General features: G+C 39.5%; 1 protein-coding gene across 7 annotated transcripts in view; it reads left to right on the top strand.

Moving 5' to 3' along the window:
* LOC128692519 (peroxisomal acyl-coenzyme A oxidase 3) overlaps positions 1-26,937 on the top strand; it is a 314,664-nt gene that overhangs the window by 157,894 nt on the left and 129,833 nt on the right. For all 7 annotated transcript variants that reach the window (XM_070090050.1, XM_070090048.1, XM_070090049.1 and 4 more), the window contains exon 5: positions 14,548-14,695. In XM_070090050.1, coding sequence (XP_069946151.1) covers positions 14,548-14,695 — 148 coding nt within the window. The remainder of the gene's footprint in view (positions 1-14,547; positions 14,696-26,937) is intronic.

The following is a 26,937-nucleotide window of genomic DNA, read 5'->3' as shown; positions in this document are numbered from 1 at the left end:
TTCAAAAGATGCCAGTTTCCGAATAGGGTCCAGAATAAACAAGAAAGACATTCCTGGCACTAAAATAACAAGTTCTCTGTTCGTTAGTCACATCTCCAGGCCCCTCTTATATTTCTTTGGCTTTCCACTTTGAATTTTTATTCTTACAAAAAAAATAAGATTTACTGTTATGCAGACTACTGCATTAGTGTAGAAATGGTATAAATAATATCAGCACACTTGTGAAAGAATATCAGACTCACCAGTTGATGTGTATTGGATGCTTGGCATGATTTGTTTACTTTTGAACTTTAGTAAAAATCGAACATTTCTGCTACTTTGAGCTCAATTTCAAGGTACTTTTCATTGTAAAACCAGTCAAAATCATCTCAATTTCTGTAATATGTCTTCCATTCTATAAAATGAGACCAAGAAAACTAGAATACAACAATAAATACCATACGAAAATACAGTGCAAAGTTGCTGTTTTAATCCAAAAACATGGTCAAAGTTTTTTATTTCTCATTACGCTCTGTGTGCTGCAGGATTTTTTTTATACTGCGTACACTGACCACATAGACCCATTCTTTCATATGTAGGCCTACCAGCTTTCTCTCACTAGATTTGAGGGGGCTAGAATTTAGGCGTACTAGAACGTCAAAAACCCTGGGTCGTAAGCCGTACTAGTACGTCCGAAACCCCCAAAGGGTTAATTATACTATAGGTCTATTAGTTTAACTTCCCCTAGAAGCTTCATTGCCAAATTTGTAATATTGTAATTCCCATGTTTGGCCCACCTTTTTATGACTTATGGTATTTATTATAATACATTGTACACTCTGTATTCTCTTGCTTATGCCACAGAAAGGTTTTTTTGTTGTATTCTTATTCCAAAAATCTATAATTTTTTAACTGATTGACTGTCGCAACCCCAAATCCTGAGGTGTCTCCTGGTGTCGAAAAATTTTTGAAAAAAAAAAAAAAAAATTATTTTTTCTTATGAAATAATAGAGAATCTTTTCCTGATGGTAATGACACCAAAAGAACAAAATTTGATGGAAAACTTATGGAATTATGCTCTTGCGAAATTAGCGACCTTGGTGATATATACGAATCGGCGATTTCTCCCACTTTGAGCCCTATTGTCGGCTAATTCTATTGTTCCAGTCGACCAAACTCATAGATATTTCTTTGGAACTCAATTTGTTCTAACGATTGAGTACAAGAAACTGCCCATTTACCAATTTCAACTACCCAATAACGTGGTCAGAAATTTGCAATTTGGCCAATTTCACAAAAATTAACAAATATGCCAATTTCAAAATAGGGTTCAGAATGAACAATGCAGACATTCCTGGCTCTAAAATAACATTTTCTTTGTTCATCAGTCACGTCTCCAGGCCCCTCTGGGGATGTGACTGATGCTTTTTATTTTGAATTTTTATTAAAACAAAAAATAGAAGATTTACTGTTCTGCAGACTACTGCAGTATTGTAATAATTGTATAAATAATATCAACCCATTCATGACTGCATATTAGAATGGCTAGTTGGATATTGGACAATGGCATCATATGTTTACTTTTGAACATTGGCATAAATCAAACATTTCCCCTACTTTGAGCTCCATTTCCAGGTTCTTGTTATAGTAAAATCAATCAAAATCTCCTCTATTTCTATAATATGTTTTCCATTCTATCAAATGAGACCAAGAAAACGAGAATACAACCATAAATACTATACGAAAATACACCACAAAGTCGGCGTTTTAATCCAAAAACACGGTCGGAGTTTTTTTCTCTCATTATGCACTGCGTGCTGCAGGATTTTTTTTTATATGGTGCACACTGACTACACAGACCCATTCTCTCACATGTGGGCCTACCAGCTTTCTCCTGCTGGATTTGAAGCCGCTAGAATTTTTGGGTATATATACGTCAAACACTGTGTCTGATAAGATATATATATATGACCTAAACAGTTAAAGGGTTAATTATTATTAATGAAAATAAACTTTGTTTTCCTAGGTAGTAGGTTGGTAGACAGCAACCGCCCAGGGAGGTACTACCGTCCTGCCAGGTGAGTGTAAAACGGAAGCCTGTAATTGTTTTACATGATGGTAGGATTGCTGGTGTCTTTTTTCTGTCTCATAAACATGCAAGATTTCAGGTACATCTTGCTACTTCTACTCACACTTAGGGCACACTACACATACATGTACAAGCATATACAGTGGACCCCTGGTTTACGATATTATTTCATTCCAGAAGTATGTTCAGGTGCCAGTTCTGACCAAATTTGTTCCCATAAGGAATACAGGTCTCCCTCAACATTCGCCAGGGTTAGGGGATCAAGAGCCTCGCGAATGTTGAAAAACCGTGAATGTTTGGTGCCCCAATATATTGTAGGGAAATATAATATAATACTGCTTCCTTAACTTGTTGAACCATGAACAATCATAAAATACATGAAAACGTCGTAAATTGTACTAAATATATACATGTTATGTTTTACTAACATGTATGTTATTAAATACCACAGACTCCTCCACTGCCTCCATCAATGCCTCCACCACTTCCTCAACCACTGCGAGTCCCTACTACCCTCCCTCCGAGCCCCGCAACTGGCAGCCAGCCCTCCCACCACTCAGTGTGGTGAGTGTTTTGTTTGTTCATTATTTGCTATTAAACTACAGTATAAATAATGTAAACCCATTCATGACTGCATATTGGAATGGCTATTCAGAAAGGTATTGGACGGTAACATCATGTGTTTACTCTTGAACACAGCAAAGAATCAAACATTTCTGCTTCTGCTAATAATAACAAGAGTAGTAGTAATAATAATAATACAGTAATAATAATAATAATAATAATAATAATAATAATAATACGATATAATTGAAGAAGGAAATTGTACAAAAATACGAGGGAGTGGTTGACACATCGTCAGTGTGGCTTTGTTTATGCTGGAGTGAACATTAGTCTCCCTGCTCTTCCAAACATTTCACAATAATTCAGCAGTTGAGGCAGTGGTATTTAATAACATTTTTTTTTTTTTTTTTTTTAAACAAGTCGGTCGTCTCCCACCGAGGCAGGGTGACCCAAAAAAAAAAGAAAGAAAATCCCCAAAAAGAAAATACTTTCATCATCATTCAACACTTTCACCACACTCACACATTATCACTGCTTTTGCAGAGGTGCTCGGAATATAACAGTTTAGAAGCATATACGTATAGAGATACACAACATATCCCTCCAAACTGCCAATATCCCAAACCCCTCCTTTAAAGTGCAGGCATTGTACTTCCCATTTCCAGGACTCAAGTCCGACTATATGAAAATAACCGGTTTCCCTGAATCCCTTCACTAAATATTACCCTGCTCACACTCCAACAGATCGTCAGGTCCCAAGTATCATTCGTCTCCATTCACTCCTATCTAACACGCTCATGCACGCTTGCTGGAAGTCCAAGCCCCTCACCCACAAAACCTCCTTTACCCCCTCTTTCCAACCCTTTCGAGGACGACCCCTACCCCTCTTTCCTTCCCCTATAGATTTATATGCTTTCCATGTCATTCTACTTTGATCCATTCTCTCTAAATGACCAAACCACCTCAACAACCCCTCTTCTGCCCTCTGACTAATGCTTTTATTAACTCCACACCTTCTCCTAATTTCCACACTCCGAATTTTCTGCATAATATTTACACCACACATTGCCCTTAGACAGGACATCTCCACTGCCTCCAACCGTCTCCTCGCTGCTGCATTTACCACCCAAGCTTCACATCCATATAAGAGTGTTGGTACTACTATACTTTCATACATTCCCTTCTTTGCCTCCATAGATAACGTTTTTTGACTCCACATATACCTCAACGCACCATTCACCTTTTTTCCCTCATCAATTCTATGATTAACCTCATCCTTCATAAATCCATCCGCCGACACGTCAACTCCCAAGTATCTGAAAACATTCACTTCTTCCATACTCCTCCTCCCCAATTTGATATCCAATTTTTCTTTATCTAAATCATTTGATACCCTCATCACCTTACTCTTTTCTATGTTCACTTTCAACTTTCTACCTCTTCACACATTCTCAAATAATAATAATAATATTTAATAACATATATGTTATAAATAATAATAGTACATATTATTAATAACATGTATTATTATTATTAATAACATGTATGTTATTAAATACCACTGCCTCAACAGCTGCCTCAACCACTGCCTCAATGGCTGCCTCAACAGCTGCCTCACCCACTGCCTCAATCACTGCCTCAACAGCTGCCTCAACCACTGCCTCAATCGCTGCCTCAACAGCTGCCTCAACCACTGCCTCAATGGCTGCCTCAACAGCTGCCTCACCCACTGCCTCAATCACTGCCTCAACAGCTGGCTCAACCACTGCCTCAATCGCTGCCTCACCCACTGCCTTAATCGCTGCCTTAACAGCTGCCTCAACCACTGCCTCAATCGCTGCCTCAACAGCTGCCTCAACCACTGCCTCAATCGCTGCCTCAACAGCTGCCTCAACCACTGCCTCAATCGCTGCCTCAACAGCTGCCTCACCCACTGCCTCAATCGCTGCCTCAACAGCTGCCTCAATCGCTGCCTCAACAGCTGCTTCACCCACTGCCTCAATCGCTGCCTCAACAGCTGCCTCAACCACTGCCTCAATCGCTGCCTCAACAGCTGCCTCACCCACTGCCTCAATCACTGCCTCAACAGCTGCCTCAACCACTGCCTCAATCGCTGCCTCAACAGCTGCCTCACCCATTGCCTCAATCGCTGCCTCAACAGCTGCCTCAACCACTGCCTCAATCGGTCTCAACAGCTGCCTCACCCACTACCTCAATCGCTGCCTCAACAGCTGCCTCACCCACTGCCTCAATCGCTGCTTCAACAGCTGCCTCAACCGCTGCCTCAACCGCTGCCTCAACAGCTGCCTCAACCACTGCCTCAGTCGCTGCCTCAACAGCAGCCTCATCCACTGCCTCAATCGCTGCCTCAACCACTGCCTCTACCACTCCAGTCACACTCAATCTACAAGCACCAAACACAATGAATTATTGTGAAATGTTTGGAAGAGCAGGGAGACTAATGTTCACTCCAGCATAAACAAAGTCACACTGACGATGTGTCAACCACTCCCTCGTATTTTTGTACAACTTCCTTCTTCAATTATATCGTATTTATTATTATTATTATTATTATTATTTTTATTATTATTATTATTACTACTATTGTTATTATTAGCAGTAGCAGAAATGTTTGATTCTTTGCTGTGTTCAAGAGTAAACACATGATGTCACCGTCTAATACCTGTCCGAATAGCCATTCCAATATGCAGTCAAGAATGGGTTTACATTATTTATACTGTAGTTTAATAGCAAATAATGAACAAACAAAACACTCACCACTCTGAGTGGTGGGAGGGCTGGCTGCCAGTTGCGGGGGTCGGAGGGAGGGTAGTAGGGACTCGCAGGTGGCGGGAAACTTGAATATGATTTGGCGGCTGGGAATTTGGTGGCTGGGAATTTGGCGGTTGGGAATTCACGAATGTGTGAAGCCCGCGAAAGCTGAAAACATGAATGTTGAGGGAGACCTGTATTGTGAATTAGATTAGTCCATTTCAGACCCCCAAACATACACATACAAACGCACGTGCATAAATACACTTACATAATGGGTTGCATTGGGAGCTGATTGTATAGTATACATACCCCTCTGAGTTTTCTTCTATTTTCTTTCTAGTTCTTGTTCTTGTTTATTTCCTGTTATCTCCATGGGGAAGTGGAACAGAATTCTTCCTCCGTAAGCCATGCGTGTTGTAAGAGGCGACTAAAATGCCGGGAGCAAGGGGCTAGTAACCCCTTCTCCCGTATAAATTACTAAATTTAAAAAGAGAAACTTTCGTTTTTCTTTTTGGGCCACCCTGCCTCGGTGGGATACAGCCGGTTTGTTGAAAGAAGAAGAAAGAAACTTTGTTTTGTTAGACAGCTGCTCATGGTGCTGTCCTGGGCAGTTATAGCTGGTTCTTGGCCACCAAAAAAATTCCTTGGGTATGAGTTTTTTGATGAATGAAACACTTGAGCAACACTTGGGTATCTTTATTATGGAAATGTTTCATCAGGCAGTGGCTTCATCAGTCCACAAGTGTCTCATTCATTAACTTGTTAATTTTATAAACCATTTACATAATAATACCTGTCAGACACAGCAACATCTTGGAATCTATACAGAAAATTCTTCAATGCTTGCCTAACGTATTGGCATGACCTGCTTCCACTAGTGGATTTGGTCTACCAGTTATGCTGCCACAAACTGCTTCACCTCACCTGTCTCCAGTATATAAGCCCCTTCTCTGTACATATGCTGTACTTTAATCAAGATTGATGGACTGAATAATTATCTCCAGACATTATCACACATCATCATCTCATTTTCCACCATTCTTCTCTGTATTGGACTGATGAAGCTGTTGGATGTCAGTGCTTCTACTCAAAAGATACCTAAGTGTTACACAAGTGTCTCATTCATTAACCCTTTGACTGTTTCGGTCGTATATATACGTCTTACAAGCCACCATATTTGACATATATATACTCATAAATTCTAGCGGCTTCAAATCAAGCAGGAGAAAGCTGGTAGGCCCACATGTGAGAGAATGGGTCTGTGTGGTCAGTGTGCACCATATAAAAAAATCCTGCAGCACGCAGTGCATAATGAGAAAAAAAACTCTGACCATTTTTTTTTAATTAAAATGCCAAATTTGTGGTCCATTTCCATATATTCATTTCCACTATATTCCATATACAGTGGACCCCCAGTTAATGATATTTTTTCATTCCAGAAGTATGTTCAGGTGCTAGTACTGACCAAATTTGTTCCCATAAGGAATATTGTGAATTAGATTAGTCCATTTCAGACCCCCAAACATACACGTACAAACGCACTTACATAAATACACTTACATAATTGGTCGCATTGGGAGGTGATCGTTATGCGGGGGTCCACTGTAGTTCCATATAGTATTCTCATTTTCTTGGTCTCATTTGATAGAATGGAAAACATATTATAGAAATAGAGGTGATTTTGATTGGATTTACTATGAAAAGAACCTTGAAATGGAGTTCAAAGTAGGGGAAATGTTTGATTTTTGCCGATGTTCAAAAGTAAACAAATGATGTTATTTTCCAAAAAATGTCCAAGTAGCCATTATAATATGTAGTCATGAATGGGTTGACATTATTTATACAATTATTACAATATTGCAGTAGTCTGCATAACAGTAAATCTTCTATTTTTTGTTTTAATAAAAATTCAAAATAAAAAGCATCAGTCACATCTCCAGAGGGGCCTGGAGACGTGACTGATGAACAAAGAAAATGTTATTTTAGAGCCAGGAATGTCTGCATTGTTCATTCTGAACCCTATTTTGAAATTGTCATATTTTTTAATTTTTGTGAAATTGGCCAAATTGCAAATTTCTGACCACATTATTGGGTATTTGAAATTGGTAAATGGGCAGTTTCTTATACTCAATCGATAGAAAAAATGGAGTTCTAAAGAAATAGCTATGAGTTTGGTCGACTGAAACTATGGAATTAGCCGAAAATAAGGCTCAAAGTGAGCGAAATCGCAAATTCGTAAATATCGTCGAGGTCGCTAACTTTGTGAGAGTGTAATTCCGTCAGTTTTCCATCAAATTTCGTTCTTTTGGTGTCATTACAATCGGGAAAAGATTCTCTATCATTTCATAAGAATTTTTTTTTTTTTTTTTTTTTTTTTTTTTTTTAAATTTTGCGACACCAGGAGACACCTCAGGATTTGGGGTTGCGGCAGTCAAGGGGCTAACTTGTTAGTTTTTTAAACCATTTACAGGAGGCCCTGCTTATTCAACAGGTTAGGTTCTGGGCTGCCGCTATATAGCTAAGACCACTGTAAAGTGAGTCACTGACTTTTTCACTTTCAAATGCATGTAAAAGTCTGATAACACGTTTAATATATTCATCCTTAGCTTATAGTGAGTGGTGAATATATTTACTGTAGGAAGTCTGAGTAAATGAAGAATGGATATAATTGAAAACTACTGCATTAGGAAAATGCTGTAAAGTGGGGTCCTCCTGTATGTGTTCCATTTTTTACTTAAAAAAAAATCTACGTATCCTGCAAATCTTTATTTTGTCATTCATTTATATACATCATGGTACATCATGCAACATCATGGAATCTTGGTTCAGAGGACATCTGTAAGACCTTCACGGCTACTACAACCAACCCATCCCTTTGAGTAGGACCTACTTCCACTGGGGAATCCCGCCTACCAGTGACTATGCCCTCGTCTGCTACATGTCCCTACCAACTGACGCCTATATAAACGCCAGTCTCCTTGCGTTTGCTCCAGAATCTTTACTACCACAGTGCTCTCAACACCAACTCCAAGGCTGAGGGACTGATTATCTCATCTTTTGTATATAGTTCTACTGTCTTCTAATTATGTCCTAGAATCTGTATTGATAAAGCCACTGGATGACGAAACATCTACAATAAAGATAACCAGATGTTGCACATGTGTCTTAATTTTCATCTTGTTGGTATTGTATACCTTTAGACACTGCAACATCATGGAATCTTGGTTCAGAGGACATCTACAAGATCTTCTTCATGGCTACTGCAACTAACCCATCCCTTTGGGTAGAACCTACTTCCACTGGGGAATCCCGCCTACCAGTGACTATGCCCTTGTCTGCCACACGTCCCTATCCACTGACACCTATATAACCGCCAGTCTTCTTGCCTTTGCTCCAGAACCTTTACTACCATGGTGCTCTCTGAGGGACTGATTACCTCATCTTTTGTATTTAGTTCAATTTCTTCTTTCAACAAACTGGCTGTATCCCACCGAAGCAGGGTGGCCCCAAAAGAAAAAAAATTCTCTTTTCAACTTTAGTAATGTATATAGGATAATGGGTTACTAGCCCCTTGCTCCTGGCATTGTTGTCGCCTCTTACAACACACATGACTTACGGAGGATGAATTCTGTTCCACTTTCCCATGGAGATAAGAGAAAATAAACAAGAACAAGAACTAGTAAGAAAATAAAAGAAAACCCAGAGGGGTGTGCATATATACACTTGTACATGCATGTGTATATGGTTCTGCTGTCTTCTAATTATGTCCTAGAATCTGTATTGATATAGCCTCTGGATGGCGAAACATCTACAATAATGATAACCAGATGTTGCACATGTGTCATAATTTTCATCTTGCTGGTATTGTATACCTTTCTTGCACAACTTGTCAGACACTGTAACATCATGGAATCTTGGTTCAGAGGACATCTACAAGACCTTCACGGCTACTACAACTAACCCATCCCTTTGGGTAGGATCTGCTTCCACTGGGGAATCCCGCCTACCAATGACTGTGCCCTCATCTGCTACACGTCCCTACCAACTGATGCCTATATAAACGCCAGTCTCCTTGCCTTTCCTCCAGAATCTTTACTACCACGGTGCTCTCAACACCTCCAAGGCTGAGGGACTGATTACCTCATCTTTTGTATATAGTTCTACTATCTTCTAATTATGTCCTAGAATCTGTATCGATAAAGCTACTGGATGACGAAACGTCTACAATAAAGATAACCAGATGTTGCACGTGTGTCTTAATTTTCACCACATATACATGTATTACCAGTATTAGATGTATATTAAAGTGTTTAAACTAAGGGAGGAGGAAGTTAGGGTGAGATATAAGCAACTATTTGGCAGAAAAGTGGTCTAGTGCAAGTATGAATAGTAGAGGGGGTTGAAGAGAGTTGGAATAGTTTTAAAAATGCAGTATTAGAATATGGGGCAGAAGTTTGTGGCTATAGGAGGGTAGGTGCATTAGGAAAGAGGAGTGATTGGTCGAATGATGAAGTAAAGGGTGTGATAAGAGAGAAGGTAGCTTATGAGAGGTTTTTACAAAGCAGAAGTGTTATAAGAAGAGCAAAGTATATGGAGAGTAAAAGAAAGGTGAAGAGAGTGGTGTGAGTGCAAAAGGAGAGCAGATGATAGAGTGGGAGAGGCACTGTCAAGAAGTTTTGCTGAAAATAAAAAGAATTGGAGATAAACAAGTTGAGAAAGCCTAGGGAATGACTGTTTTGGTTGTACGTATATATGTCTTAAGAGCCAATGTGTTTGACGTATTAATACGCCAAAATTCTAGCGGCTTCAAATCGAGCAGGAGAAAGCTGGTAGGCCCACATGTGAGAGAATGGGTCTCCATGCTCAGTGTGTGCCATATAAAAAAAAATCGGGGAGCCAGTGGTGCATTGTGGGAATGCCATTTCAGTAGTCCTTGTTCAGCATGCCTAGCGGTAAGAAATATGTGACTCCCCAGCACATCTGGGACTCTTCTCTTCCTAAGTGATAACTCTAACACAGATGAATGTGCCAGTGAAGATCAGTTTCATGGTTTTGAGGAGTTTGTGACCAAAAGCAATGCCCAGGATACCAGAAGAAAGAAAGAAAGAGAAAGGAAAATACAGTGGACCCCCGCATAATGATTACCTCCGAATGCAACCAATTATGTAAGTGTATTTATGTAAGTGCATTTGTACGTGTATGTTTGGGGGTCTGAAATGGACTAATCTACTTCACAATATTTCTTATGGGAACAAATTCGGTCAGTACTGGCACCTGAACATACTTCTGGAGTGAAAAAATATCGTTAACCGGGGGTCCACTGTATAGGAGAATGAAGGAAAATGAAAGAGAATGAAAGAGAAAGAAATAGAAAGAAGGAGAAAGGAGAAGAAAGAAAAAAAGAGAAAGAAGAAGAAAAGATAATTAGGTAGGAGGATGGAGGGGAAGCTAGCATTGGACCCCATTGTTTTGACAGGCAGTAGGGGGAGTGAGTAATGATACAATATGTCATTTTGACAGCTGCCGGACCCTGATTCAGCACATTTAGAAGTCCACATACTCACACAACACAATGAAAATGTTCAGTAACTATATATGTGTATATATATTATAGAATCCAGAAGGAAGGAATAAAAGAATGAAGAAAGAAAGAAAGAATGAAGAAAGAAAGGTAGGTAGGTAGGAAGGAATGATGACACATTTACCTAGGATAACTACCTAACAAAACTGTCTGCTACTACTATGAAGAAAACTGCTCAGACAAGGTGTTTTGTCTGTACACAGAAAAAAAAAAGCCCACAAAAATGCAGACACTTGTTTTATGTGTGAGGAGTGTAAAACACCATTGTGTATGAAACCATGTTTCAAAGAGTTCCACAAGCTGCAGAACATCTAGGAACATGTCCAGTGACTGTAAATTTGTATATATATTATAGAACAATAGCAATAAAAAAATTTTTGTATTGTTTGTGTAAGCAAGTTTTGTAAACAATAATTATGTGTGTGTGCTTATTATGTTGTATACAATGAGTGTATATATGTACATTGAACCTTACTTTGGACTCACAGGGCACATAAGTTATGTGAATAAATAAAATAGTGAAAAAGACAAGAAACCTTGGAATGAAAGTAAACCAAAGTTTACCGGGTGAGTGGCATTTGCAGCTTGCCATACGCAGCTCATTTTCTGCCAACTTTACTGCTCTACATCTCCATAAGTACTGATTGCAAAAATTTGTTTTGGGGGTTAAAACAATTAGAAAATTTATCTTAACATTTTCATAAGAAAAAATATTATTTTCTTTTTTGAATATTCTTCGACACCAAGAGACACTTCAAGATTTGGGGTTGCGACAGTCAAAGGGTTAAAAACAGAGTAGGCGAGTTAGTTGATGGGGAACTGGAGGTATTGGGTAGATGGTGGGAATATTTTGAGGAACTTTTAAATGTCAATGAAGAAAGGGAGGCAGTAATTTTATGCATTGGCCAAGGAGGTATAACATCTTTCAGGAGTGAGTGTGGGGGGAGGTGTGTGAGGCATTACACAGAATGAAAGGGGGTAAAGCCGCTGGAACTGATGGGGTCGTGACAGAAATGTTAAAAGCAAAGGGGGATGTAGTGTTGGAGTGCTTGGTATTTTTATTTAATATATGTATGGAAGAGGGAAAGTACCAAGGGATTGGCAGAGAGAATGTATAGTTCCTTTATATAAAGTTAAGGGGGACAAAAGAGACTAAAAATTATAGGGGAATAAATTTACTGAGTCCTCCGTAAGCCATGCGTGTTGTAAGAGGCAACTAAAATGCTGGGAGCAAGGGGCTAGTATCCCCTTCTCCTGTATAAATTACTAAATTTAAATAGAGAAACTTTTCTTTTTCTTTTTCTGCCACCCTGCCTCGGTGGGATACGGCCGATTTGGTGAAAGACGTAGTAGTTTACTAAGTTTACCAGGTAAAGTGTTTATATATTATAGATATTAAAGAATTAGAGGTAAGACAGAGAGTAGGATTGCAGATAAGCAAGGAGGCTTTAGAGTGGGTGTAGGGGATGTGTAAAGTGTTTACTTTAAAGCATATGTGTGAACAGTACAGTAGTATTTAGATAAAGGCAGTGAAGTTTTCATTTCATGTATGGATTTAGAAAAAGAATATGATGGAGTGGATAGGGGAGCAATGCGGCAGATGTTGCAAGTGTATGTAATATGTAGTAAGTTACTAAATGCTGTAAAGAGTTTTTATGAGGATAGTGAGGCTCAGGTTAGGGTGTGTAGGAGAGAGGGAGATTACTTTCTGGTAAAAGTAGGTATTAGACAGGGAAATGTAATGTCACCATGGTTGTTTAATAGATAGGGATTGTAAAAGAAGTAAATGCTAGGGTCTTGGGGAGAGGGGTGGGATTAAATTATGAGGAATCAAATACAAAATAGGAGTTGACACAGTTACTTTTTGCTGATGATATTGTGTTTGTGGAAGATTCTAAAGAAAAGCTGCAAAGGTTAGTGGACGAGTTTGAGAGGGTGTGTAAAGGTTGAAAGTGAGCATGGAAAAGAGTAAGGTGATGAGGGTATCAAACAATTTAGATAAAGAAAAATTGGATATCACATTGGAGAGAGGGAGTATGGAAGAAGTAAATGTTTTCAGATATTTGGGAGTTGATTTGTCATTGGATGGGTTTAACCATAGAATTGATGAAGGGAAAAAAGTGAGTGGTGCGTTGAGGTATCAGTGGAGACAAAAAACGTTATCCATAGAGGCAAAGAAGGGAATGTATGAAAGTAGTAGTATAGTGGCACCAATATGGGTGTGAAGCTAGGGTTGCAAATGCTGCAGCGAGGAGGCAGCTGGAGGCAGTGGAGGTGTCCTGTCTAAAGGGAATGTGTGGTGTAAATATTATGCAGAGAATTCAGAGTGTGGAAATCAGGAGGTGTGGAGTTACTAAAAGTATTAGTCAGAGGGCTGAAGAGGGGTTGTTGAGGTGGTTTGGTCATTTAGAGAGAAGGATCAAAGTAGAATGACTTGGAGAGCATGTGAATCTGTAGAGGAAGGAAGGCAGGGTAGGGGTCATCCTTGAAAAGGTTGGAGGGAGGGGGTACAGGAGGTTTTGTGGGTGAGGGGCTTGGATTTCCAGCAAGTATGCATGAGTGTGTTAGATAGGAGTGAATGGAGACGAATGGTTTTTGGGACCTGACGAGCTGTTGGAGTGTGAGAAGGGTAATATTTTGTGAAGGGATTCAGGGAAACTGATTAGCCGGACTTGAGTCCTGGAAATGGGAAGCACAATGCCTGCACTTTAAAGGAGGGATTTGGGATATTGGCAGTTTGGAGGGACTTCAGAACTGTCATATCTGAGCGCCTCTGCAAAGACAGTGATTATGTATGAGTGAGGTGAAATTGTTGAATGATGAAAGCATTTTTCTTTTTGGGTATTTTCTTTTTTTTTGGGGGGGGTCACCCTGCCTCAGTGGAGGCGACTGACATGTTGAAAAAAAAAATTAACAGTATTTATACTGTTGTTGGTAAATCTTCAGAGCTGAATATCAATGATCACTGACTTCACTGAAAAATGGTCATCTTATTTTAGTGTTGGCAGATTGAATAATCCATTCTAGTTTGGTCTCACTTCTGGTGAAGAAAGCTACTGTATATAGCACAGCACTTTCATTAACTTATATGACATATCATTTATTTATTTATTTATTTATTTTATGTCTTTGCAAACAGTACATTGAGATTTTGTATATACACTAGTGGGTTGCAATGCTAAGAGAACCTCTATTATGCCTATGCATTATGGGCCAACTTAACATTATTGGCTTACAGACTACTTAACACTAAGGATTATATCATAGTTGTACAGTAGGATAGTAATTATTTCATAGTTGTACAGTAGATTATTAATTATAAGTGAATCAGATTTGTATAAGACAAAACATATATTCATATATTCAAAAATGCTTTTTGTGAAAACAATGAATCAATTATATCATTAGCAATCTCAGACAACATACAGCAGTATAACACTTTCATTTCCTCATATCAGATGTCACATTAAAATATTTTAAGAAAATAGTATTACTTTTACAGTTTATACTGTTTATATTTGCTGTCTGCTTGAGCTTCACAAATGATTTCACCTTACAGATTGGTGGATGTTTCTGCCTAACAGAAATATCTCATGGGACTAATTCCCGTGGCATGAGGACAGAGGCTCGATATGATCCTAACACCCAAAGCTTCATACTTCATACCCCAGATTTTGAGGCAGCTAAATGCTGGTCTGGGAACCTGGGTAAGTCTGAAACTGTCTATTTTTAATGTTATTCTTTTGCTTGATTAAACCAGACACTTTCAGGCCTTGATAAAAAGTATTGGTAAAGGGAGGCCCCAATTAGTATATGGTGGGTTAAGTTCCAGGATACAACCATAGTTCTATGGCTTTTAAGCCAGTGTCAGTGCCGTAGCTCTGCGCCAAGAGCTCAACTCTCCGAGATAAGCTATGAGCAATAAATTTGGGCCTAGAGATAAAAGAATGGATTTATGTTGTGTGCATCATATAAAAAAAAATCCTGCTGCATGCAGTGCATAATGAGAAAACTGTGGCTGTGTTTTTGGTTTAAAACATCAATTTTGTGGTGTATTTTCATGTGGTTTTTATGGTTGTATTCACTACTTCTTAGTGTCACTTGAGAGCATGGAAGATATATTACAGAATTAAAAATGATTTTGATTGGTTTTAGGACCAAAAATAGCTTGAAAGTAGCGGAAATGTTCAATTTTTGCTGATGTTCGAGAGTAAACAAATCACGTCATGCGTCCAATACACGTCAACTGGTGAGTCTAATATGCTTTCACAAAAGCGCTGATATTATTTTTATAATTTTTTCAATACTGCAGTAGTCTGCATAACAGTAAATCTTCTGCTTTTTGTGTGAATAAAATTTCAAAATGGAAAGCAAGCATAATATAAGAGGGGCCCGAAGTGGGAGGAGCTATAAGAGAGAGAGAGGGAGGGGCTAGCAGAAGAAGCATTCAGTATCTAATGAGTCGCCGTGATAGCCGGATACTAGTGGTAGCGCGAATACAGTGTTGTGTAATTATGCTATCTATCACATTATTCCAACTTGATATCAGAAACATGATAGATAAAGATGCTGAAATTAATAACAAAAGGCATATTATATGGAGAGGTGGAGGTGGTGTTTACATCAGGACAAACACACACTAACCAATTTTCCTTTTGGTTGGCTGTTATCACTAATCTTCTTAGGACACCATGGTGACTTATTTATACAAATAATATAAAAAAATCACCCAAAAATGCGAAGAAATGCGAAATAGTTTACATTGAAATTCAGCAGAATTTTGGACTTAGCGACAGCTGTGGAAAGATTGATGCACATGTTCTGGCAGGTCAAGTTTGTTTGGCCGAGTGCCGAGCAAACAGTTGACTAATAAGTGATTTTTTTACCGAACAAAGCGCTCAAGTACCGAATTGTTTGAGTATGGAGCTGTTCGAGTACCGAGGTTCCACTGTATACTGTACATAATATACCCTTCATGAGGGGTTCCTTAATGCCAGCGAAGGGCTTTTCTATCCAATAAATTAAGATAACCCTTCCCTTCTTTGAAGGGAAAGGTTTAGTCTCTCACTAGCTCTGGCTGTTTATACATACTGCTCCTTCTCTTCTATGAGTCTGTGAACCAGTGGCAGTGAGCATACTCAGTTTTACTCTGTCTCTTATTGCATTACATATAAGTATGTTTTCTGCCTTCCTTGCAGCACTGCTGAACAATATGTAATTTTTTTTTTTCAACAAGTTGGCCGTCTCCCACCGAGGCAGGGTGACCCAAAAAGAAAGAAAATCCCCCCCTCAAAAAAAAAAAAAAAATACTTTCATCATCATTCAACACTTTCATCTCACTCATACATAATCACTGTTTTTGCAGAGGCACCCAGATATAACAGTTTAGAAGCATATATAAAGATATATAACATATCCCTCCAAACTGCCAATATCTCAAATCCCTCCTTTAAAGTGCAGGCATTGTACTTCCCATTTCCATTATTCAAGTCTGGCTATATAAAAATAACTGGTTTCCCTGAATTTTTTTTTTTTTTCCAACAAGTCGACCGTATCCCACCGAGGCAGGGATTCCCTGAATCCCTTCACTAAATATTTACACATATGTTGCTATGTATGATAATCTATAACTGTATTTGTGTATATCTGAATATACTTACTTACCCTGCTCACACTCCAACAGCTTGTCAGGTCCCAAAAACCATTTGTCTCCATTCACTCCTATCTAACATGCTCACGCATGCTTACTGGAAGTCCAAGCCCCTCACCCACAAAACCTCCTTTACCCTCTCCCTCCTCCAACCTTTTCGAGGACGACCCCTACCCCGCCTTCCTTCCCCTACAGATTTATATGCTCTCCATGTCATTCTACTTTGACCCATTCTCTCTAAATGACTAAACCACCTCAACAACCTCTCTTCAGCCCTCTGACTAATACTTTTATTAACTCCACACCTTCTCCTAATTTCCACACTCCGAATTTTCTGCATAATATTTGCACCACACATTGCCCTTAGACAGGACATCTCCACTGCCTCCAGCTACCTCCTTGCTGCAGCATTTACAGACCAAGCTTCACACCCATATAAGAGAGTTGGTACCACTATACTTTCATACATTCCCTTCTTTGCCTCCATAGATAACGTTTTTTGTCTCCACATACAGTGGACCCTCAGTTAACTATATTAATCCGTTCCAGAGAGCTTGTCTTGAACTGATTCTGTGGTTATCCAAATTAATTTTACCCATAAGAAATGTTGTTAAATTAGACACATGTGCAACTCTTGGGTATCTTTATTGAGGAAACGTTTCGCCACACAGTGGCTTCATCTACAATCCTGTCAGACACTGCAACTTCTTGGGATCTTAATACTTGGGAATTCTTTGCTTGCCTAACCATTGGGCACGACCTACTTCCACATTGAACAAATGTGACACCACCTACGACTGCTGCACCTCTCCTGCCATACGGTTTATAAGCTGCTTCTCCGCTCATATGCCGTATTCTATTCAAGATTGATGGACTGACCATATCGACTCAAGGCTGAGGGACTGATTACCTCATTCTCCTCCTGTTCTTCAAGTTTATCCTTTGTATGGACTGATGGAGCCACTGTGTGGCGAAACGTTTCCTCAATAAAGATACCCAAGAGTTGCACATGTGTCTAATTTAACAACGTGTCGGTTCTTTGAACCATTCATCTACAATCCTGTCAGACACTGCAACTTCTTGGGATCTTAATACTTGGGAATTCTTCGCTTGCCTAACCCTTGGGCATGACCTACTTCCACATTGAACAAATGTGACACCACCTACGACTGCTGGACCTCTCCTGCCATACGGTTTATAAGCTGCTTCTCCGCTCATATAAGAACATAAGAAAGAAGGAACACTGCAACAGGCCTACTGACCCACGCGGAGCAGGTCCATGTCCCCCCACGGATTAGACCAATGACCCACCCCACGTATTATCCCAATGACCCACCCAGTCTGGTCATCCCCACTCAAGGATGGAGCACTGTACCAGACCCAGCAGCATAGCTAGTCAGGTCCAACTCACACCCACCCACACCCACTCATGTATTTATCTAACCTATTTTTAAAACTACACAACGTTTTAGCCTCAATAACTGTACTCGGGAGCTTGTTCCACTCATCCACAACTCTATTACCAAACCAGTGCTTTCCTATATCCTTCTTGAATCTGAATTTTTCCAACTTGAAACCATTGCTGCGAATCCTGTCTTGGCTGGAAATTTTCAGCACACTATTTACATCCCCTTTATTTATTCCTGTTTTCCATTTATACACCTCGATCATATCCCCCCTAATTCTACACCTTTCGACAGAGTGCAGATTCAGGGCCCTCAGTCTATCCTCATAGGGAAGATTTCTGATACATGGGATCATCTTTGTCATCCTCCTTTGTACGTTTTCCAGAGCATTTATATCCATTCTGTAATACGGTGACCAGAACTGAGCAGCATAGTCTAAATGAGGCCTAACCAAGGATATATAGAGTTGAAGAACAACCTGAGGACTTCTATTATTTATACTTCTAGATATGAAGCCAAGAATTCTGTTAGCTTTATTGCGAACACTAATGCACTGTTGTCTTGGTTTTAGATTACTGATAACCAGAACTCCTAAATCCTTTTCGCAAGCAGTAGTATTAAGATCTACATTATTTAGTTTATATGTGGCATGGTTATTTAACTGTCCAACATTTAGAACTTTGCATTTGTCAATATTAAACTGCATCTGCCACTTCTCCGACCATTGCGTCAGTCTATTCAAATCATCCTGGAGTGCTCTAATGTCCTCATTAGAATGAATTGGACGGCCTATTTTGGTGTCATCAGCAAATTTGCTTATGTCGCTATTTATTCCCTCATCTATGTCGTTTATGTAAATTGTGAACAACAACTGGCCCAACACCGACCCCTGAGGAACACCGCTTGTGACGTGCCCCCATTCTGATTTCTCCCCATTTATGCAAACTCTCTGCTGTCTATTTGTCAGCCATGCCTCTACCCAGGAAAAAATTTCTCCTCCTATTCCGTGTGCCCTAAGTTTCCTCAATAGCCTCTGGTGTGGAACTCTATCAAAAGCCTTACTGAAGTCCATATACACAATATCATATTCATTACCACGATATACCTCCTCAAACACCTTAGGAAAAAAAGTTAGTTAATTCGTAAGACAGGAACGCCCCTTTGTAAAACCGTGTTGAGAATCATTAATCAATCTGTGCCTGTCAAGATGGCTACGAATTGCTTCGGCAATTATTGATTCCATAATTTTTCTCACTATGGAGGTAAAGCTTATTGGTCTATAGTTTGAAGCCAAGGACCTGTCACCTGCCTTGTAAATAGGTATTACTTTTGCCATTTTCCACTTATCAGGCACTATGCCAGTTTGTAGTGATATGTTAAAAAGATTAGCCAAAGTATGCTAAGTTCCTCTTTACATTCCTTTAACACCCTTGCAAACAGTTCATCAGGACCTGGGGATTTGTTAGGTTTTAGTTTCTCTATTTGTCTGAGGACCATGTCACTAGTTACCGCTATCGTACATAGTTTATTATCATCCTGTTCTACGTAATCTATTATTTCAGGAATATCGCTAGTATTTTCCTGGGTGAAAACTGAGAGGAAGTAGGTATTTAGTATTTCACACATATCCTTATCACTGTCAGTGATCTGACCAGAGTTACTCTTAAGTGGGCCAATCTTGTCTCTAATCTTACTTCTGTATACCTGAAAGAACCCTTTTGGGTTAGTCTTTGAATCCCTTGCGACCTTAGCCTCATAATCCCTTTTTGCTTTTCTTATTCCTTTTTTTATTTCTCTCTTTAATGGAATATATTGATTTCTTAACTGCCCATCCTCTCTTTTGATATGCCTATATATGCCTCTCTTTTGACCAATGAGATGTTTTAATCTATTGTTCATCCATTTGGGATCATTTTTGTTAGATCTAATTTCCCTACTCGGAACAAAAGTCGTCTGGGCAGCTAGAACTATGCTCTGAAAAACGTCATATTGGCAACCAAGATCACCTACCTGACCCATAGTCAGGACATCCCAATTTAGCCCATCCAAGTAATTTTTCAGTCCCATGAAGTCGGCCAAGGGAAAATCTGGGACAGAGATTTGGTGTCTGGGTAATTCCATGATATATTGAAACTAAGTGATTTGTGGTCACTTTCCCCAAGCTCATCATTAACCTCAAGATTATTAATTAGTGAATCTTTGTTGGCAAGAACCAAGTCAAGCAGATTGTTTCCTTTAGTTGGTTCTGTCACAACCTGTTTTAAAAAGCAATCCTGAACCGTATCAAGAAAGTCACTAGACTCAAGATTTCCTGTCATATTGTTCCAATCAATTTGTCTAAAGTTAAAATCTCCCATTATCACAACATTTTCATATCTGGATGCCTTATGAATTTCGTCCCATAACAGCTTACTGCACTCCCTATCAAGGTTTGGGGGCCTATAAATCACACCCAAAATTAATTTGTCACGTCCCTCGAGAAACTGTAGCCAAACAGATTCTGTGTTCGATGTTTCTAATCTTATATCATGTCTAAGACAACAATTTAAATTTTCTCTGACATACATCGTCACACCACCATCCTTCCTGTTGACCCTATCAGTGTGGAATAGTTTATAACCCTGTATGTTGCATTCAGAAGGCACTTCTCTATCTTTCAGGTTGAACCAGGTCTCTGTTATACCAATAATATCTATATTACCTACACTTGCAAGTAATTTTAGCTCCTCTATCTTATTTCTTAGACTCCTACTATTTGTATAGTAAAGCTTTAGGGAGCTAGTCACTCGTTGCCCTCTGCTATCTCTGTTTGTTGATCAATTGATTTGCCATTACTAGCAACTTTATTTTGAATATTGTCTTTTAAACATATCCCTGAGGTATCCTGGTAATAGCTGCTGTTTTTAACCCTAATGCTGCAGCCTGATTGTTTCCCACAAACACCCATACCTCTATAATCTATCAGTTTAAATTCCTAGACAAGTCATCAATTACCCTCTCAATTGAATTGGCTAATGCAACCACTCCATCCCCAGAGAGATGAACCCCATCCCTTGCATACATATCACATTTGCCAAAGAAAAGGTCCCAGTTATCAATGAATGGGATTGCAAGTTCCTTGCAGTACCTGTCTAGCCAGCGATTTATACCAATTGCCCTAGACATCCATTCATTGCCCACTCCCTTTCTAGGCAAGATGCTACATATGACTGGGATCTCTCTCTTAGACCTAACTACTTCTTTGGCTGACCTGTACTTATCCAGCAGCTCCTCTCTCCTGCCCTTCCCAATGTCATTACTTCCAGCACTAAGACAGATAATGGGCTTGTTCCCATTACCTGCCATAATATTATCCAACCTGCTGAGTATGTCGCCAACACCAGCTCCAGGAAGACACACTCTCTGTCTGAACTTTCTGTCTCTGTTACAAAATGCACGGTCCATATATCTTACCTGAGAATCGCCTACTATTAAAATATTCTTACCTTGATTAGCAGGGGAATCAGTGGTACCTTCAACCTCACCAACCACTGAAGTACACTCATCTTGGAGAACAGAGAATCGATTTCCTACCTTCACATCTTCTCTATTAACTCTCCTCATCTTACTTCTTCCTGAACTGTGAACCACTTGCCACTTAAAGCGGCTGCCCTATCACTGCTGGCGACCATTCCTTCCTTACCAGCTAAATCCTTCTCACACTCGCTCCCAAACTCATCTATGCGAAGCTTCAGCTTCCTGTTTTCCTCCTGAAGAAGTAGAATCTCCTTCTTCAACACTTGAACCTGGGATTCTAAAGCACTACAACAAGCCATGGTATGGGTAACAGCCCACGCTAACTCCCAAGAGCTTGGCAGGTATGACCGCACTTGACCACTGACCTCAGCGTACTGACCACTGACCACATCGACTCAAGGCTGAGGGACTGATTACCTCATTCTCCTCCTGTTCTTCAAGTTTAAGCCACTGTGTGGCAAAATGTTTCCTCAATAAAGATACCCAAGAGTTGCACATATGTCTAATTTAACAACGTGTCGGTTCTTTGAACCATTCATCTACAACCCCATAAGAAATAATGGAAATACAATTAATCCGTTCCAGTCACTCAAAAGTATTAAAAAAAATAATTTTTTTTACATGAAATATACATTTCCCTACATAGAAAACAGTGAGACATGCAGAATAAATACATAAATAAATAATAAAATGACACCTTTATTGAAGATGTATTGATGAGTGATGAGATGGGAGGAAGGGAGAGGATGGAAGAGTTTACAATTATTTGGAAGGGATTCCCCTTCCATAAAGACTTCAGGTAACAAGTCTTTTTCTGGGGTTACCTCCCTTCTTTGTTTTTTAATGCCACTAGGACCAGCTTGAGAGTCACTGGAGCCCTGTCACACCAAAAATCTGTCCAGAGAGCTCTGTTTCTGGTGTCTCTATAAGATTTCTCTAAAATGGGATACAACATTGTCATTGTAGATGTTGCCAGCACAGCTTGCAACAGCTGTGTCAGGGTGATGTTCATCCATAAATGTTTGCACGTAAGAAAGAACACTGCAGCAGGCCTGTTGGCCCATACTAAGCAAGTCCTTCACAAACCATCCCACTAACAGAATCGTATTTGCCCAACCCAATTTTCAGTGCTTCCCAAGCTTTAAGCTTTTTAATTCTGTTCACTCACGTGCAAGTCACAATCAAATCAAATCGTGTGTGTGGGGAAGTACCCTGTCTGGTGTGTGGGGAAATACCCTGTCTGGTATGTGGGGGAAGTAACCTGGCTGGTGTGTGGGGAAGTACCCTGGCTGGTATATGGGGAAGTACCCTGGCTGTTGTGTGGGGAAGTACCCTGGCTGGTATGTGGGGAAGTACCCTGGCTGGTATATGGGGAAGTACCCTGGCTGGTATGTGGGGAAGTACCTTGGCTGGTATGTGGGGAAGTACCCTGGCTGGTATGTGGGGAAGTAACCTGGCTGGTATGTGGGGAAGTACCCTGGCTGGTGTGTGGGGAAATGCCCTGGCTGGTGTGTGGGGAAGTACCCTGGCTGGTATGTGGGGAAGTACCCTGGCTGGTGTACATAAAAAAGCAGGAACACTGCAGCAAACCTGTTGGCCCATACTACCACCATCACTGCCACCACCACTTTCATATCTTTCTACAAACTTTTTCTTGAATTCTAAGTGTTACTCACCCTCTTTACCAAAGGGCTGGCACTAGAAGCTTTCTTTGGTCCTATGGTGACTTATTTAGCAGTTACTAGCACTAAAAACAAAGGAATAATACAAAATGTATCGCATGTATGCGTGGACTCATCCTCACTGGCTTGTAAACAATGGCACACTGGCTGTACATGGAGTGTCCAGGCGCTCACTCTGCATGGACATGTTCGGGACGATTGTCTTTAACTGAATTCTTTGTCGTTAACCGAGCCAATATTTTGACGCAAAAAGTGACGTTATGCGATTTTTACGTTATCCAATGATTTCGTTAACTGAGAGTCCAATGTATACGTCAATGCACCACTCACCTTTTTTCCTTCATCAATTCTATGGTTAACCTCATCCTTCATAAACCCATCCGCTGACACGTCAACTCCCAAATATCTGAAAACATTCACTTCTTCCATACTCCCTCTCTCCAATGTGATATCCAATTTTTCTTTATCTAAATCATTTGATACTCTCATCACCTTTCTCTTATCTATGTTCATTTTCAACTTTCTACCTTTATACACCCTCTCAAACTCGTCCACTAACCTTTGCAACTTTTCTTTAGAATCTCCCATAAGCACAGTATCACCAGTGAAAAAAGTAACTGTGTCAACTCCCATTTTGTTTTTGATTTCCCATAATTTAATCCCACTCCTCTCCCCAACACCCTAGCATTTACTCTTTTACAACCCCATCTATAAATATATTAAACAACTATGGTGACATTACACATCCCTGTCTAAGACCTACTTTTACCCGGAATACAGTGGACCCCCAACCAATGAAGGCATCGTCTAATGATAAATTCGACTAACGAAGCATTTGAGCGTAAAAATTTTGGCCCGACCAACGATGAAAAACTCTACCAATGTGATTCATCCCGAATGCGTCCACATGTCCCATCTGGCCTGAGCGTGCCTTAGCTGCCCTGCCTTCAGTTAGTGTGCCAGTGTTTACAGTCCAGTCTGGTCGCATCCACGAATACATTCAGTACATTTTGTATTATTCCATTGTTTTTAGTGCTTGTAACTGCAAAATAAGCCACTATGGGCCCCAAGAAAGCTTCTAGTGCCAACCCTGTGGTAAAAAGGGTGAGAATTACAATTGAAATGAAGAAGGAGATCATCACAAAGTATAAAACTGGAGTGCGTGTCTCCGAGCTGGCCAGGTTGTATAGCAAACCTCAATCAACCATCGCTACTATCTTGGCCAACAGAAAGGCAGTCAAGGAAGCTGTTGTTGTGAAAGGTGCAAGTATGTTTTCGAAACACAGATCGCCAGTAGTCAAAAATGTTGAGAGACTGTTATTGGTGTGGATAAATGAAAAACAGATATCAGGAGACAGCATCTCTCAAGCGATCATATGTGAAAAGGCAAGGCAGTTGCATGACGATTAATTAAAAATAAAGGTAACGTGTCATTTATTCTTCATTGCACAATATACATATGTATACATGTATTGTGCATCTATCCTTCTGTTTGTGTGTAGGAAAATGTATATTTCATGTGGTAAAAAATTTTTTTTTATACTTTTGGGTGTCTTGAATAGATTAATTTGATTTCCACTATTTCTTATTGGGAAAATTAATTCAAATAATGATAATTTCGTCGAGGGTCCACTGTAATCTCCCTCTCTTCTACACGCCCTAACCTGAGCCTCACTATCCTCATAAAAACTCTTTGCAGTATTTAGTAGCTTACTACCTATTCCATACACTTGCAACATCTGCCACATTGCTCTCCTATCCACTCTGTCATATGCATTTTCTAAATCCCTACATGCAGTGAAAACTTCCCTGCCTTTATCTAAATGCTGTTCACATATATGTTTCAATGTAAACACTTGATCTACACATCCCGTACCCACTCAAATGCCTCCTTGCTCATCTGCAATCCTACTCTCTGTCTTACTTCTAATTCATTCAATAATAACCCTACTGTACACTTTTCCTGGTATACCCAGTAAACTTATTCCCCTATAATTTTTACAGTCTCTTTTGTCCCCCTTCCCATTATATAAAAGAACTATACATGCTTTCTGCCAATCCCTCTGTATACCTTCCCCTCTTTCATACATTTATTAAACAAAAATACCAACCACTCCAACACTATATCCCCCTTTTATTTATTTATTTATTTATTTAGAAATTTTAGCATACATACAGAGGTACAAAAAAAATACAGGTAAGAGCAGCATGCCAAAGCCACTTATATGCATAGCATTACGGGCTGGCTTAAAATTAACTTAAGATTAACTAAGCAATGATGAAATCAGTGATAAGACATTATTGTAAACAGATAACTATAAAGCACAAATGAGTATTACAAAGACAGGTCATATGGTTGCATGCATTGCTGTTCATTCAGTAGAATGGGGTATTCTGTTAGGTAGTGTATTTAAAAAAATAACAAAGTTAGATTGGGTCCTAGGTTTAACATTTATGTGATATAATTGTGAGTAACATTTTGGATATACAATTTATAAGGTTCAGTTATTCAGTATTTATTTGGTTTTGAGTGAGTAAGTGAACTTTGAGAAGAGACTTGAATTTGTAAACAGGTAGTGTTTCTTTTATATTTACAGGTAATGAATCCCAGATTTTAGGGCCTTTTATGTGCATTGAGTTTTTGCATAGCGTGAGATGGTCATGTGTTCTGTTGAGGTTGGCAAGGAGATGTTTGAGGGGAGGGTTAATATCAGAGTTAAGTGTTCTATGTATGTAATAGGTGCAATAATAAGTATGGATGTTTTGTATGGTGAGTAGGTTGAGTGTTTTGAATATTGGTGGAGTGTGTTGCCTGTAGTGAGAATTTGTTATCATTCTAACTGCAGCCTTTTGTTGGGTAATTAGTGGTCTGAGATGGTTAATTGTTGTTGAGCCCCATGCACGAATTCCATAGGTGAGATAGGGGTAAATAAGAGAGTGATAAAGGGCCAGGAGGGCTGACTGTGGAACATAGTACCGTATCTTCGATAGTATGCCTATAGTCTTGGAAATTTTCTTAGAAATTTGTTGTACATGTGTATGAAATTTGAGTCTATTATCGAGGTGGATTCCTAAGAATTTTCCCTCTGTTAGCTTTGTGATAGGTGATCCGTTTATCATTATGTTAAGAGGTACATCTGTAGCTCTGTTACCAAACTGAATGAGGTAGGTTTTGTCAATGTTTAGTGTAAGTTTGTTAGTCCTCATCCAGGTAGATATTTTCTGTAATTCGGTGTTTACAGTATTGGCTAGTGTGACTGGGCTCAGGTGAGAGAAGACGTATGTAGTGTCATCTGCAAAAAGTGTGGGTTTGAGTAATTGCGAAGCATTTGGTAGGTCATTTATGTATAGGAGAAAGAGAAGAGGGCCAAGGACACTTCCCTGTGGGACACCAACTGTAATTGGTTGTGCGGAAGAGCTTGCCCCATTTGCGTACACATATTGGCTTCTGTTGCTGAGGTAAGACTTGAGGTAGTTGAGGGAGTGCCCTCTAATACCATAGTGTGACAATTTTACGTGGAGCAAGTCATGGTCAACTGTATCAAAAGCTTTACGTAAGTCAATGAAGATCCCCAGTGGGACTTCTTTTTTTTCTATTGCAGTGTATATATGTTCTAGCATGTGTATAATGGCATCATTAGTATTTTTATTAGGCCTGAATCCAAATTGGCAGGGGTTGAGAATGTTTTGGGAGA

Source organism: Cherax quadricarinatus, chromosome 30 (assembly GCF_038502225.1).
Source record: "Cherax quadricarinatus isolate ZL_2023a chromosome 30, ASM3850222v1, whole genome shotgun sequence".
Classification (NCBI taxonomy): domain Eukaryota; kingdom Metazoa; phylum Arthropoda; class Malacostraca; order Decapoda; family Parastacidae; genus Cherax; species Cherax quadricarinatus.
Note: the sequence above shows the minus strand (reverse complement) of the source record. Positions and strands in the feature narration are given on the sequence as shown.